Below are 14,142 nucleotides of genomic sequence, written 5' to 3'. Positions count from 1 at the left end.
CAAGACATCAGTTAGGCTGTAATTAGAATGAAATAACAAGAGCAATGCTGTTTCTTTGTTTAAATGTCCTCTAAAAGGATCACCAGCTGCTCCGGATTCAAAATGTTCGCCCACAAATTGTTTCACTTTTCAACAGGTTAGCATTATTGTGAAAGGGGAGGAGGTTAGCTCACAGTCAATTCCAAGGTAGATTTTTCAGACTTACAGATGGTGTTCAGAAAGTAGGACAAAGTTTTTGGTTTTTAAAATGTATTTTATGCACACGAATGCCTGTTTTTGTACATTTTCTTATGTTTTTCCGGTGAATCGGCATCTTGGTTTCAGAGTTGCCGGTGTGCTGATGGAACCTACGACCTCTGACCTCTCTGTCGCGGTACAGTTTCTCCGACCACTGCCCTTATTTCTTACTGCTCAGGAGTTTCCAGCTGTGAGAAGATGTCTGAATAACCATTTTCACGGTGCAGCTGCAGGAAGTAGAAATTGATTCTGTTGGAAAAAGACGTTATTAGCGAGTCGATTGGATGTTCAAGACTAAAAAAAAGAGGATTCAAGTGACAAAGGGTGGAAACAAGTTGTCATAGTCCATCGGTGTTTCTCTAAATGTTTCATGAGCCGGATGGGAGACGTGTAGTCTGCCAGTAAAACAGTGTGTTGTGCTGTACGTGTAGGATCTTTTTAAAAAAATTTTGTTTGCCCTCCACCTGCTGAGGACTTTTAAAACAAAACGTTGGAACACAGCTGGGTCAGTGTGTTCCCTGTCGGTGGGGGGTTACTGTGGGGCTTTTTTTTTTTTCTTTCCACTGTGTGTAAGATAAGTTAATATTTAAAACCCAGGACGGTTACCACAATACGAAGGACATCATTATTAAACATTTAAAACAACATGAATGTGTTTTGAATCAGCTCATGTGAACTTACTGACTGCTGACTTTAAAGTTACAAAGAGGAATAAAGCTGAATGAAACACAGCTGTGTAAGTCTATCTCTGTGTTTTTGTGATGCGACCCGCCAAGAACGATGGATGAACTCTTTCACGTCGCCGCAGGAGACGGATTCACTTAATGTACAGAGAGGTTAAAGCTGCATTACTTTGGCTTTATTTTGCCTCTTGAGGGCGACAGAGAGTAAGCAAAACTATTTGGTGGTTACATATCCAAATGCCAATCTAATGTTCTCACTTCTTATAGCTTTGTTTTAGCAGTGGTGGGAGAAGTCCTCATCATGTCTTTAAATCTACATGAAGTGACTTCAGTTTTGCTTTGTTTTTGTTTGTTTTTTCCATTTGTGTACGCCGGAAACGAGTTGTCAACATTTCAATATAGGCAAAAACACGTTAGCAAATAGTGGCTTACAGAACACAATATATATTCAGGGTATCAAAAGTAATCATGCATAGTCGCACCATTCTGACTGTTGTGTTCATGTATTTCTTACGATATTAAAGCTGGGATAGGAGTTTTTTTTGTTTCGGTATCACTGGTCTTTTCCATACTAACTTTTTGGCAGGTGCTCCAAGATAAAGCTAGCCTTCCAAACCTCCCCTTGGATCCATTTCCAGACTTTAGGAAATTTAGCCCATGATGGGATATTTTAGCCAATCACAAGGCTTTTGATCCAGAGCATGTGAGGTAGTATCAACGGCAACAAATGCTGCAGTAGCAGTGGGATGTATGTGGTAGGTTGATTCCCGAGTAAATGAATGAAACTATCTTTGCATGTTTGTCTGGTGGGGAAGACTTTGGGACAAAGAGGGCAGAACTGAAGTGCTGTATATCAAAAGTGTGGCTTTTTTTGTTTTGTTTCTCTCTTTGTCTTTACAGGTTTCTACCCACTGCCTCTTTAACATTGTGTCAACCAGGCGACCTCACAACAATGCAAAGACTACGGTAAGTAAGTAAGAAATAATCTGTTGGTTATTCGGCTTTGATTTAGTGTGAATTAAACAAGATAAACCGTGTTGATCTGTGAGATGGCTGCAGACACCAAGGACATGTAGCCGTTGTTGTTATATGACCTTTTAGGACACGTTTCATACATGTGCAGTGGATCGGCCTCCAGGCATTCTGCACTGTAATGCACTTGTAGCAGNTGAAAGTGTGATCTGAAGTGTCGGTAGCATGTGCAGCAGCTAAAATATGATCATTTCTCAGAACATTTTTAGATTGAGCCCCAACACTTCTTATCAAGATTCAGATTCAGATTCGTTTTATTGTCATTGCAACGAGTACAACGAAAAGTAAGGGGCAGGCCTTTTAGTGGAAAATAAATAAATAAATAAAAGCTTTGTAAACATTATATACAATACAAAAGAAATATATATATAAAAAAACTATAGAAAAAGATTAAATTAAATCATAAGCACAGTGTTATTGCACAGAGTGGATATTAGACAGAGGTAGTGGCAGTTGTACATTAACAATATATTGCACTTATTGCGACAAGGAGGCGTTTATGGCTCTGACAGCAGTTGGAAAAAAGCTGTTCTTCAGTCTGTTAGTCCTGGTTCTAATGGCCCTGTACCATCGGCAGTAGCTCGAACAGGAAGTGTCCCAGGTGGTGAGAGTCTCCTGAGGCAGAAAGAGCCATGAAGGTCCTCCAGTGTAGGTGGAGGGCACCCAGTGACCTTCTCAGCCATTTTGGTGACCCTCTGGAGTTCTTTCCTATTTGCCACTGTGCAGCTGGCAAACCACGTACAGAGGCAGAACCACCCCTATGTATATCTCTATTATTAAAAAAAAAACAAAACAATAATACAGACAATAATAACACATTGTGTTGAAATGCAGATAAACCTGTTTCCTGATTCCTGCATTAAGCTTGCCATCTAAATCTTGGAATTACACAATATGAATGCTGCAGTTCTTAAACAGTGACACTAACCCAGGAAGGGAGTGGACTCTAAATCTGTGTCTCCCTGTGCACTCAGGTGGGCCATGTGGACAGCTCAGGCCGGTGCGTGCTGGTTCACGCCGCCCAGCGAGGCCACCTCGAGGTGCTGCGCTTCCTGCTGAGGCGGGCGGACTGGAGCTGCACCTCCTGCTGCGGTGAGAGAGGGGCGAGCAGGAGCCAGGCGGTGCAGCAGGCTCTGATTGCAGCAGCCAGCATGGGCCACACGGAGGTGACACTAACCTTTATAGAGTGAATTCTGAAAACACATTTACCACACGTATGTGTGTGGCTATAACGAATGTTTGCTTGTGTTTGCAGACAATGTCATACCTGCTGGATCTTCCAGAGGAAGATGAGGAAGAAGAGGAGAGACCTGAGATTAACATATACGACAGTCTGTGGGGAGAGACAGGTACTACGGACATCAATAGCAACTTGTCAATCACAGGGTAGCAACAACTACCCTGTTTTATCGTCTGTTTCACCGTAAGCGGAGCCATAATTCTCAACATCGTGCTGTATTCAAGGAGACCTGTAGCTGATGAGTCTTTATGGAAGAGTTTACTGAGTTAGAAAATTAAGTGAGAAGTCGGATTATTTCTCATAGACTTCTGTGTAGTCTGACTTTTTTATGCAACCAGAGGAATTTCCCCCTGCTGGGTATTTGAGAAAATGCACTTTTTAGACCTAGAGGCTCCATCCTTCCATCCATCCATCTTTTATATACGGTTTATGGGTATTACATTATTCTTTGCCACTGTAAGTATTTGTGCAGCTCAGACTACTGTTGATGCTGCATTAATACTATTGATCTTGATCCCAGTGTCAGTATTTATATACAAATGCATCAATCAGTCAGCACCTGCATAATGACCCAATGGGCCATCGACACAGGACCCCTGGGAGTGTCCTGGGGGTTGTGAGGATTAGTGGGCATCCTGTTGTTGTTCTATTGCGTTGGGGTTTGGGGAGTCTGGAGGCTTGGGCTGTTTGCATTGTCGTGCATGAGAAGGCAGGCTCCAACATAAAATCCAATAATTAAAAAAATGTTCATGCTAAAATTGTTGAGCAAAAATGTAAAAAAAAAAAATCCCTTTGTTAAAACAACACACGCTGCATCAGTCTTTCCCGGTCCTTCTGTGTAGCGACAGTCTGATAAACGCACTGAGAAGCGATGACCAGGAGATAAAGGGAAGGACAGAGTGTCCCCCAGAACAGCATCACACACAGGGAATTTATAGCGAAACACTGATGTTGGAAAGGACAGATCCTATCAGCCACAAAGATTGAATGCTCTCGGTCCTGAGGTCACGCTCCAGACGTATGTGGTGTCACAGTTTGTTAGATTGTTCTCAAGGGTTCACCCACAAAAACAGCCTTTTACACCAGAAGCCTGATCGAGCCACAGAGTTCATGGTGGAAAAAAAGGATGTTTTTATGTGACATTATCAGGCTAAGAGGTCGTTTATATGAACAAATATTGTATCTGTTTGTTACTGTTTGGGCTGCATTCATTCATACAGACAACACATCTCGGTTGGTCAGTCAGTGGCTGCTGTGCTACACATTGCTGACCTCTTCTGGAGAAACCTGCACTTTACCGGGTTCACAAATAAATCCAGCTGGCTGCAGCTCAGTCAGATTGATGTAATCGACTTGGCTGGTTGAGTGTGTTCCACTTGTAAACCTCATAAAGCTCTTTTGTTGCTTTGGCCGTATGTTTTTAAAATCATCGCCCTGCAAAATAACAAAACGCTGCCCGATGAGTTTTGACACATTTGGCTGCACTGCTGCCAGATGATTGGCTAATTGCATTAATAAGCAGGTGTGCCAGTGTTCAGGTAGCTGACCCAGGAAACATTTTGGAACCACTGATTGCTGTTTGACACTGTTGACATTTACTCAGCATGTCTTCTCTGTATGTGTGTCTGTCTTTGTCAGCTCTGACAGCAGCAGCAGGACGTGGCAGGTTGTCTGTCTGCAGGCTGCTGCTGGACCAGGGGGCTGCTGTTGAGCAAGGCAACAGGCAGGGAGTGGCGCCGCTCTTCAGTGCCGTGAAACGAGGCCACTGGCAGGTAGGACGGACACAAACGGACACGCGATCGCATGATTCCTGCTGCAGATATCCTCAGTTTGTGTCTCCTTACGTGTCAGGTGGTGGAGTTGCTGCTGAATCACGGGGTGGAGGTGAACATGGTCGACCAGCAGGGTCGGACAGCTCTGATGGCGGCGGCCTCAGAGGGACACATGACCACCGCCCAGCTGCTGCTCGATCACGGTAACCACCCACCTCACCAGGAACAGCAGTGGCCGCAACAGTACAATTACACATTATAATCATCCAGCTAAGTTTCTTTTTGTATTTACCACATGAAATAAATATTGAAACTCTATAAATCCACAAATGATGGCCACCATCTTTCTTAAACTAGAGAAACCTAGAGACCGGCATTTCTATTTTACTAAAAAAAAAAAAAAGTCTCCCAGTTTTCTGTGTTTAAATCAGCTGTTAATGCCATCCTAACACGTCCTCCATGTTGTCTAGCTAGTGTAGCAAAACAATTGGTTATTTAGTTGAGGGGTGTGTGCATAAAGGTCCACCACAGATTGATATTATCACTTAGGTTATGGATTGAGAGATTTGAGTTAGCTTCACAGTTTAGATGATGGATTAGAACTAAAGATTTTCTTCGCTAATTTGCTGCTAACCTGAAGAGTCAGATGTGAGATTACACAATATGCTCAGTGTCTATGATCGTTTATTTTTCTCTTGCAGTTCTTGCATTTATTTAACGATATTTTTTACTTTTCTGAAGTGCGATTATAATGATTTTTGTCCTTGATTATTTGTCTGTCGCTAAATCGATCGGCGTACTGCAGAAGTGTTGTTTTTGTTTGACTTTCACTGAAGCTCATTGATGTGATTATTGGGTCTGAAATGTGGATTTGCACGTCGGATCCTCAGCAGGAGAGCGGCAACAATAACACGAGTCTATTGTTGAACTGATGTGAATAGACGCTGTTGAGATACAGTACATTATAATGGATTTGCCATGCCAACATGCTCTACAGGTAATCTCCACCCTGTTATTTGAAATCCAACCGGCTTCCTCTTTGATAAAGTCTTCCTCTGATTCCAGCAATCTTTGACCCTGATGTACACTGAGACGCCTCTCTCTGTTTCTTAGGAGCCTCTCTGGAGCAGAACGACAGAGAAGGTTTGACGGCGCTGAGCTGGGCGTGCCTCAAAGGCCAGCTCCCATTGGTCAGAGAGCTGGTGGAGAGGGGCGCGACCACAACTCACGCTGATCGCAGCGGGCGGACACCTCTGGACCTGGCTGCCTTCTGCGGCGACCCAGAAGTGGTGCGTAAAAGAGATGTATTTGTGACAGCATCTGCCATATTTTAGAGAAAGTGTTTCTCCCTTACCTGCCACGCAGAGACCACCAAGGACACTGTGATGTAGTGCCCTTTTGTGAGCTCTAATAGGTTATTTATTTATGACAAAAGTGAAGGAAGCTGGTGATGCACCTGCTAGAGCAGAAATCTTGAAAATAAAAGCCTTCTATGTCAGTTAAACGTGCTAAATGTAGCTCGTATTTGTGTCCTTGTCCGTGGTAGGTGCAATTCCTGGTGGATCACGGTGCGTCTGTGGAGCACGTGGACTGCAGCGGGATGCGTCCTCTGGACCGAGCAGTTGGCTGCAGGAACACTTCAGCGGTCATCGCTCTGCTCAGAAAGGGAGCCAAGATAGGTAGAAACACAACGGAGTCGTGCTATTCCTACCATTCTGTTGTTTTTGTTTGATTTAACGGTAATGTCAGAGTTGGAGATGGGACGACCACGAGACATTCAAGAAATGTCCCGGCTAGAATCAAACCACAGCTGTTGTTGTTGTACAGCATGAAGCTTCACCACAAGGCCACAGAGCATCATATTATCATACTGATAGGATTAAGTCTCATATTTGTTCTTGGTTTAGATAGTTTGGTGCTGTCCAAACCAAGAGCAAATTACCTGCTTCTTAACTACTTTCATTTCAGTCAAACATGAACATATCCACTGACCTGTGTGTTTGTGTGTAGGACCAGCAACCTGGGCCATGGCAACCTCTAAACCAGATATCTTAATGGTTCTGCTCAGTAAACTGATCCAAGAAGGAGACAGACTGTACAAGGTAACACACTCAGGCACAGACTAAACGTAATCACATATTAACCAGACAACTAAATGACATCGTAAACATTCTCTCTGTGTATTTCTAGCAAGGTAAAGTGAGGGAAGCTGCTCACTCGTATCAGTCGGCGCTCCAGAAGTTTCCAGGAGACGAGCTAAAGACGTTCCGACAGCTGAGAGTGTGTGTGCTGCTCAACCTGTCACGCTGCCGCCGCAAGATGAACGTGAGTCCTCGTGTCGAACACAAACAAACCACGATGTGCTTTAGTTTCAGGCCAAGAAAGTTGTGTTTGTCGTTTTATTTTGAAATAAAGCTCACCTCTCACAGTATCTTGTCTGCAGTCTTGATGTACCTTCGTTAATTCTTGTTTTTTTTTGTTCATGCAGGACTTTATTCTTGCTGAGGAGTTTGCTACCAAGGCTCTGGAGCTGAAAGCCAAATCCTATGAAGCCTTTTATGCCAGAGCCCGCGCCAAACGCAGCCGCAGGTAAACCGTGGTGTCATAAGGAAGAGTAGCTGAATGGGACAAATATAACCAGAACCGATTCAACAAGTGCTCCTTCTATTTTATATTAATCTAGTAGGCAATTATGTATGTTGATATCCAGCTGGAAGCGCCAGATGAAAGGATGTGTGATGTTTTTAAGAGTGTGCTGAGACCATCAGACCATTATAATGTGGTTTATATAGGTTAGCCAGTAGGTGGTGTGCAGTGGCAACAACATACATGTTGCTATACACTTACTACCCAAAAATGTAATTTTCTTTCATCATCTTTTGGGACTTTGGCAGCTCCAGGTCCTCCACAGTCGTAGTATTTGTTGTTATTGACACTACAATGGGCATGCTGGGAAGAAAGGATGATGGGAAAGCCTTGAACATTTCTGTTTTGGTAGTTTCATAGGTCCAAATTAGTGTTTAATTACCACCAAGTCTGGTACTGGCTATACCAGTTATTAACAGGACATAATATCTACTAAATGGCAAACAGGGAACTTGACTACCTTCCCGCTGACAGGGGGGTGTTCAGTTCAACGAAGGCTTGAAGCTTGGCAACCAACAAATTGGACAAATGACAATCTGTGACTGTGATGTGGGTGCTTGAATGTCTGTTGCGTCTGTTGTCAGAGGTGGTCTGCTCTGTTATCGCCACAACCACCTGCAATTTAGCATCCTACTGTAGTCACTGCGTGTGCTGTGCTGCACAAGATTATCGGTAAAGTTGCGTCAGTTCCTTTGGGCAACAGACATTCTGTTTACGTCATCTTCTAAAGTATCCTCTCTGTCTTTGCTGTTGTTCTCTCACCATTCAGACAATTCCATGCAGCCCTGGAGGACCTGATTGAGGCCAGCCGCCTGTGCCCATCCAACCGGGAGATCCAGCGCCTGCTGGCTCGAGTCAAGGAAGAGTGCCGGCAGGCTGCACAACAACAACAAGAGTCTCCCCCTCCTTCAGCTCATCTCGTTTATCAACAAAACGTAGCCGTGTCCATCAGCGAGGCCAGGAGCAGAGATTCAGGATGTCTGCAGGTACAGGACAGGGAGGGCCTTACTGAGGAAGAGGAGGAAGAGGAGAACGAGGAGGAAATGAGTCTCAGGCAAGACTCCTCCTTTCACCCTCAACCTGTGGTTCAAAGTCTTGACACGCGCTGCCGGTCTGGGGGGCCGTCGCCATCCTCCATCTCCCCCACTCACCTGTATCATCACCTTCCCAGTCCTACTCACTCAGCCTCCCTCTCTTCTCCCAGTCACTCTGCACCTCCTCCTCCCTCCTCCACCTCCTATCACCACTTCAGTCCTCCTCCTTCCCCAATGCAGCATCAGCAGCGAGCCAGCCCAATGTCTGAAAATATGCCAGGAAGTGGAGGTCTGCATCACCATCCACAGTCCATCTCAGCTGTCCATCCCTCAGACCAAAACCAGGGAGTGCAGCAGCTCCACCATTTGGCCAACCAGAGGTCCTTCCAGAGGCCGAACCCTGTCCAAGGGCAGTGGCTTCAACCAGCTAAAGTTCAGGTTGTCAGAACCAACCAACCCAGTTCCTCTGCCCACTCCAGCATGGTTGTAGGAAGTTCTGCTTACTCCCAGTTTGCCCATCTGCCCCAAGAACTAGCAGAGCTTGGAGAAGGCTTCTGCCCAAGCCCCCTAGATGTCAGGTCTAGCCTGCAGGTCCAGGCTGGTTTGAGCTCTGGAGCTTCATACTCACTAGATGATGTTGACGTTGACCTGGTTTGTCAAGTGAGACCTACAACTGCCTATGGGAGAGGGGCAGAAGCAGAGAGGGCAGGAGTTAATCGTTTCGGCCAGGCCCGTCAGTTCAGCCGCAACCAGTCCAAAGCAGCCTACTACCCCATGGAAGTTACAGAGTCAGCAATGGGGCCTGCTGATAGGCTTCAGTCATCGCACGATTATCAGTACCACCATCAGGGCATGCTTCGACGCCCGCTTAGCGCCCACCCGACCTCCTCATCTGCTCCCCCGAGACCTCTTATCCACTCCCAAAGCGTCAGCGTCCGTTTCTCCTCCAGCAGCGGCAGCCTTGCTAGCGGGCCGTCACCTAGCCATGGATCAGGCTTCAGGACCTCAGCCTCCGCCCAGCACATGGATCCGTCTTCAGAACTGGCCTCTGTGGGAGGCGTGACAGCTTATCATGATGATCTCTTTCTGATCTCGTCTCCTCAGTCAGACATATGCATGGCAGGAGGCGGTACATACCCTGGAGAGGCGGGGCGCTCATCTAGGAACACTCCTTTTATGGGTGTAATCGATAAGACAGCGAGGGTAAACCAGCAGTATCAGCAACAGGCTCCTTCCAGTTCAGCTTCCTGCCTCAGCCCCTCTCGCTCCTGGGCGGTGTCGTCAGTGGACACGGTAGTCACCTCGCCCAGCAAGAACCCCACCAACCAGGGAGGCTTTGCCCCACCCCAGCCGTCGTCCATCGCCTACCACAACCGCAGCAACAACAATGCCCATAACGGTAATCTCCTCCACGACAACCAGCTCGACTACTACGAAGTGGTGCCTGGTAACATTCGTCAGGGGGAAGGCTCGGTCCATGTTGCCAGTCAGAACCCCTCCTACCTGGACGTAAAGGTGGCCCGAACGCTGCCGGTGATCCACAGCTGCTCTGACAGACCGACCGAGAGACGGACTGGTCCTACCTCCCCTGTCAAACCAAAAAGACCCTTTGTAGAGTCGAATGTGTAAAGATAACCGAGGAAGATTAAAGGAATGTGATTGAAAAGAACTTAGTGTGCCTGTATATTCCAAGATTCATCAGATCTGTGGACTGACTAAAGCTCTACTATGCCTGAAACAAACTAGTTTCTATGGTGATAGTTCAAATGGGGATAACAGTGCACACTTTGAGTCTAACCTTGAAGGTTGTTGCACTTACAAGTACATCAAGAAGTGACTGAAGATAAGTGAGAGCTGTAGAGAACACCTGGTCGATTGCAGCATGAAGTGCTCGCCATATTGTCGGTGTTGGAATGACAAGCACTTAATCTGAAGCATACTGACTCCTTTATTATCCAGAAGAACTTCAGCATATACAGACAGGAAATTGAAGGAAATATCTGATGAGTGGAGAAACATAATGAATGCAGATGGTACAGTTGGGTAATCAACATTAAATTATGCTACGTGAGATGTATAAAAATAGTGACGTGCCCAACTGGTTCTCATTTTGTACAGCTAGCCTGGCTGGCAAGAGGAAAATGTCTAAGTGACTTTGAATAAGGGTTCATCGTTGGGGCACAGATGGCAGGAGCTTTAGTCACAAAGCCTGCTCAACTGACTGATGTTTCACTTTCTGATGGGAGTCGTCTCTTCTGGGATGATAGCGCTCATCCATACGAAGGGTCGCTGAATGGTTGGATGAGAATGGAAGTGATGTGATCATCACAGATCTCTAGTCAGTTGAATACATAGGGAAGACTTTGTTAGACGGCACTCTCCACCACCATCTTCAAAACACCAAATGTGAGAGTATCTTTTGAAAAAAAATGGTGTTTATCCCTCCAGTAGCGTTCCAGAGAATTTGGGAATCAGCGCCAAGGTGCATTGACGTTGTTTTGGCAGCAAGTGGTAGCCCAACGATATTAGAAGGCTTTGTTTTGATTTTTCCTTTAATGTGTCACCTGTCCTGTAAGTACAACATGGACCAAACTGGCCGTAAAGGAAGGCTCTGGCAGTTAACCAGCTGGAGACAAAGAAAAGAAGCAACGTCAAGGGGAAGAAGGAAAATGTATGAGGGTCTGAATCAGCAGGCAGCTTTTGAAACAAAGCACAAGCAGGAAGAAGTAGACTGGAGAACATCCAAAATACATACACAAAGAACTCAAATCCTTCCTTCCCTTTACTGTTCACCTCTGGCTTAAAGTACATTTTCAAACTGAAGTTCAAGTCCATATGGTGGTATCCGGTCAGACAAAAGCACCACTATTACCTTGCCTGCTGCCGACGCCTTTAATAAAGATTCACACTTCAAGTTTGAAGCGCTTAAATGACACAGTGAGCGGAGTTTGAGAAACTACGACAATGCTGTCATTGAATAAGCACTGACTTGTTGTACATAAAACAAAAAATAGGTGATATTTATCTTTTTTAAGTTATGTATGTATTAAACTGTACAAATATTGTTTTGTTTTTTTTATTTGTTTTTTTTTTTCTTCTTAAAACTGTATATTCCGTTTGGATTTGCCTTCATGTTTTTATTTTGGGAGGTTTTACAGTCTGAAGATAGAAACTGGAACTTTAGAGCAAAGCTCAATTTTTGGTGGCGTCTTTTTCTGCATGGGTACAACGGCATCGATCTGTAGTGAACAGCCTGTAAAAATGCCTTTAAACATTTTGGGGATTTTTTCCACTTCTAGTAGAATTTTCTGTTTTTCTATGAAGGTCTTTTGTATTCTGTAGTCCTAATCGTCCTAATTTATGCAAACCACAGCGATCTTAACTGACATAACAGGGTTCCTCACGCTCATTCCATTGAACATATAGTGCTTACATGGCCCTGAGCTAACTATTGGCTTCTCCTACTGTCAGCAAATATGCTAATTGACTGTTTGCTAATCGTCTCCTCTGATCCGTAACTGTTTAGCATAGCATGCAGCGTATTGTATTTCTGTCATAACGAATTGGTGTGCATTAAATTATAGCAAGATCGATGATTTGCATTCAAAGACGTTGGATGCGGTTGTATTTTTTTTTCAAGCTTTTCCAAAGCTAAGAGTGAAAGCGATTAAACAGTTGTTAGCTTACCTAGCTAACTAGCCACAGCGGGAAAAGAGCAGAGGCCCAGAAGGCTTATCATTAGCTAACTACATTAGTTTATTGTGCTACATGTTAAAAATATTACCATTATATTATTATCACTGTGTAGTACTTCCCATACCCTCGAAACCAGTCCGGAATGCCGTCAGAGTTCGAACAACTTTAGCAACCATAGCCTGAGTCGTTAGCCAAGATAGCATTACTTTCCAAACATATTATTTTGTTGTCGCCCGAAAAGTTTGAAATGCTAAAAGTGAAAATAACTTTTTTGAAAAAACATTAAAAGTAGTTGTAAATATACTGTCAGCTAAAAAAGTAAAAGCTGTTGTGTTAGAAGTAACTGATTGACAAGATTTTTGGGTCCATACGGATATTTAGGGAGTATAAAAAATTCCACTGTCGGCCACGTGCTAAAAAAGGGAAAATTATGAGTGTAATTGTCAAAAGTTGATTGTTATTAACCTACCAGCAATGTTTTTCACAAACTACTTGACAACTTGCCATGAAGACGCCACTTGACCGCCATCGTCTTAGCTGTGTCCTGTTCTCTGCTACATGCGCTGCACTTCGCTCATACAGGGCTTAGCTCCAATACTGTCCAGTAATATTCGCCAACCAAGACATCAGTTAGGCTGTAATTAGAATGAAATAACAAGAGCAATGCTGTTTCTTTGTTTAAATGTCCTCTAAAAGGATCACCAGCTGCTCCGGATTCAAAATGTTCGCCCACAAATTGTTTCACTTTTCAACAGGTTAGCATTATTGTGAAAGGGGAGGAGGTTAGCTCACAGTCAATTCCAAGGTAGATTTTTCAGACTTACAGATGGTGTTCAGAAAGTAGGACAAAGTTTTTGGTTTTTAAAATGTATTTTATGCACACGAATGCCTGTTTTTGTACATTTTCTTATGTTTTTCCGGTGAATCGGCATCTTGGTTTCAGAGTTGCCGGTGTGCTGATGGAACCTACGACCTCTGACCTCTCTGTCGCGGTACAGTTTCTCCGACCACTGCCCTTATTTCTTACTGCTCAGGAGTTTCCAGCTGTGAGAAGATGTCTGAATACCCATTTTCACGGTGCAGCTGCAGGAAGTGGAAATTGATTCTGTTGGAAAAGACGTTATTAGCGAGTCGATTGGATGTTCAAGACTAAAAAAAAGAGGATTCAAGTGACAAAGGGTGGAAACAAGTTGTCATAGTCCATCGGTGTTTCTCTAAATGTTTCATGAGCCGGATGGGAGACGTGTAGTCTGCCAGTAAAACAGTGTGTTGTGCTGTACGTGTAGGATCTTTTTAAAAAAATTTTGTTTGCCCTCCACCTGCTGAGGACTTTTAAAACAAAACGTTGGAACACAGCTGGGTCAGTGTGTTCCCTGTCGGTGGGGGGTTACTGTGGGGCTTTTTTTTTTTTCTTTCCACTGTGTGTAAGATAAGTTAATATTTAAAACCCAGGACGGTTACCACAATACGAAGGACATCATTATTAAACATTTAAAACAACATGAATGTGTTTTGAATCAGCTCATGTGAACTTACTGACTGCTGACTTTAAAGTTACAAAGAGGAATAAAGCTGAATGAAACACAGCTGTGTAAGTCTATCTCTGTGTTTTTGTGATGCGACCCGCCAAGAACGATGGATGAACTCTTTCACGTCGCCGCAGGAGACGGATTCACTTAATGTACTGAGAGATTAAAGCTGCATTACTTTGGCTTTATTTTGCCTCTTGAGGGCGACAGAGAGTAAGCAAAACTATTTGGTGGTTACATATCCAAATGCCAATCTAATGTTCTCACTTCTTA

The 14,142-nt window shown here is 44.2% G+C and overlaps 1 protein-coding gene across 1 annotated transcript in view; it reads left to right on the top strand.

Moving 5' to 3' along the window:
- tanc2a (tetratricopeptide repeat, ankyrin repeat and coiled-coil containing 2a) overlaps positions 1–12,254 on the top strand; it is a 58,186-nt gene extending 45,932 nt beyond the window's left edge. The window contains exons 20-29 of the mRNA XM_008295376.1: positions 2,927–3,118; positions 3,208–3,301; positions 4,831–4,964; positions 5,044–5,167; positions 6,078–6,253; positions 6,511–6,643; positions 6,975–7,066; positions 7,155–7,289; positions 7,453–7,553; positions 8,380–12,254. Of these exons, the coding sequence (XP_008293598.1) occupies positions 2,927–3,118; positions 3,208–3,301; positions 4,831–4,964; positions 5,044–5,167; positions 6,078–6,253; positions 6,511–6,643; positions 6,975–7,066; positions 7,155–7,289; positions 7,453–7,553; positions 8,380–10,273 (3,075 nt within the window). The 3' untranslated portion in view covers positions 10,274–12,254. The remainder of the gene's footprint in view (positions 1–2,926; positions 3,119–3,207; positions 3,302–4,830; positions 4,965–5,043; positions 5,168–6,077; positions 6,254–6,510; positions 6,644–6,974; positions 7,067–7,154; positions 7,290–7,452; positions 7,554–8,379) is intronic.
- The last annotated feature ends 1,888 nt before the right edge of the window (positions 12,255–14,142 follow it).

Source organism: Stegastes partitus, unplaced genomic scaffold, assembly GCF_000690725.1.
Source record: "Stegastes partitus isolate 25-593 unplaced genomic scaffold, Stegastes_partitus-1.0.2 Scaffold1041, whole genome shotgun sequence".
NCBI classification, from domain to species: Eukaryota; Metazoa; Chordata; class Actinopteri; family Pomacentridae; genus Stegastes; species Stegastes partitus.
Note: the sequence above shows the minus strand (reverse complement) of the source record. Positions and strands in the feature narration are given on the sequence as shown.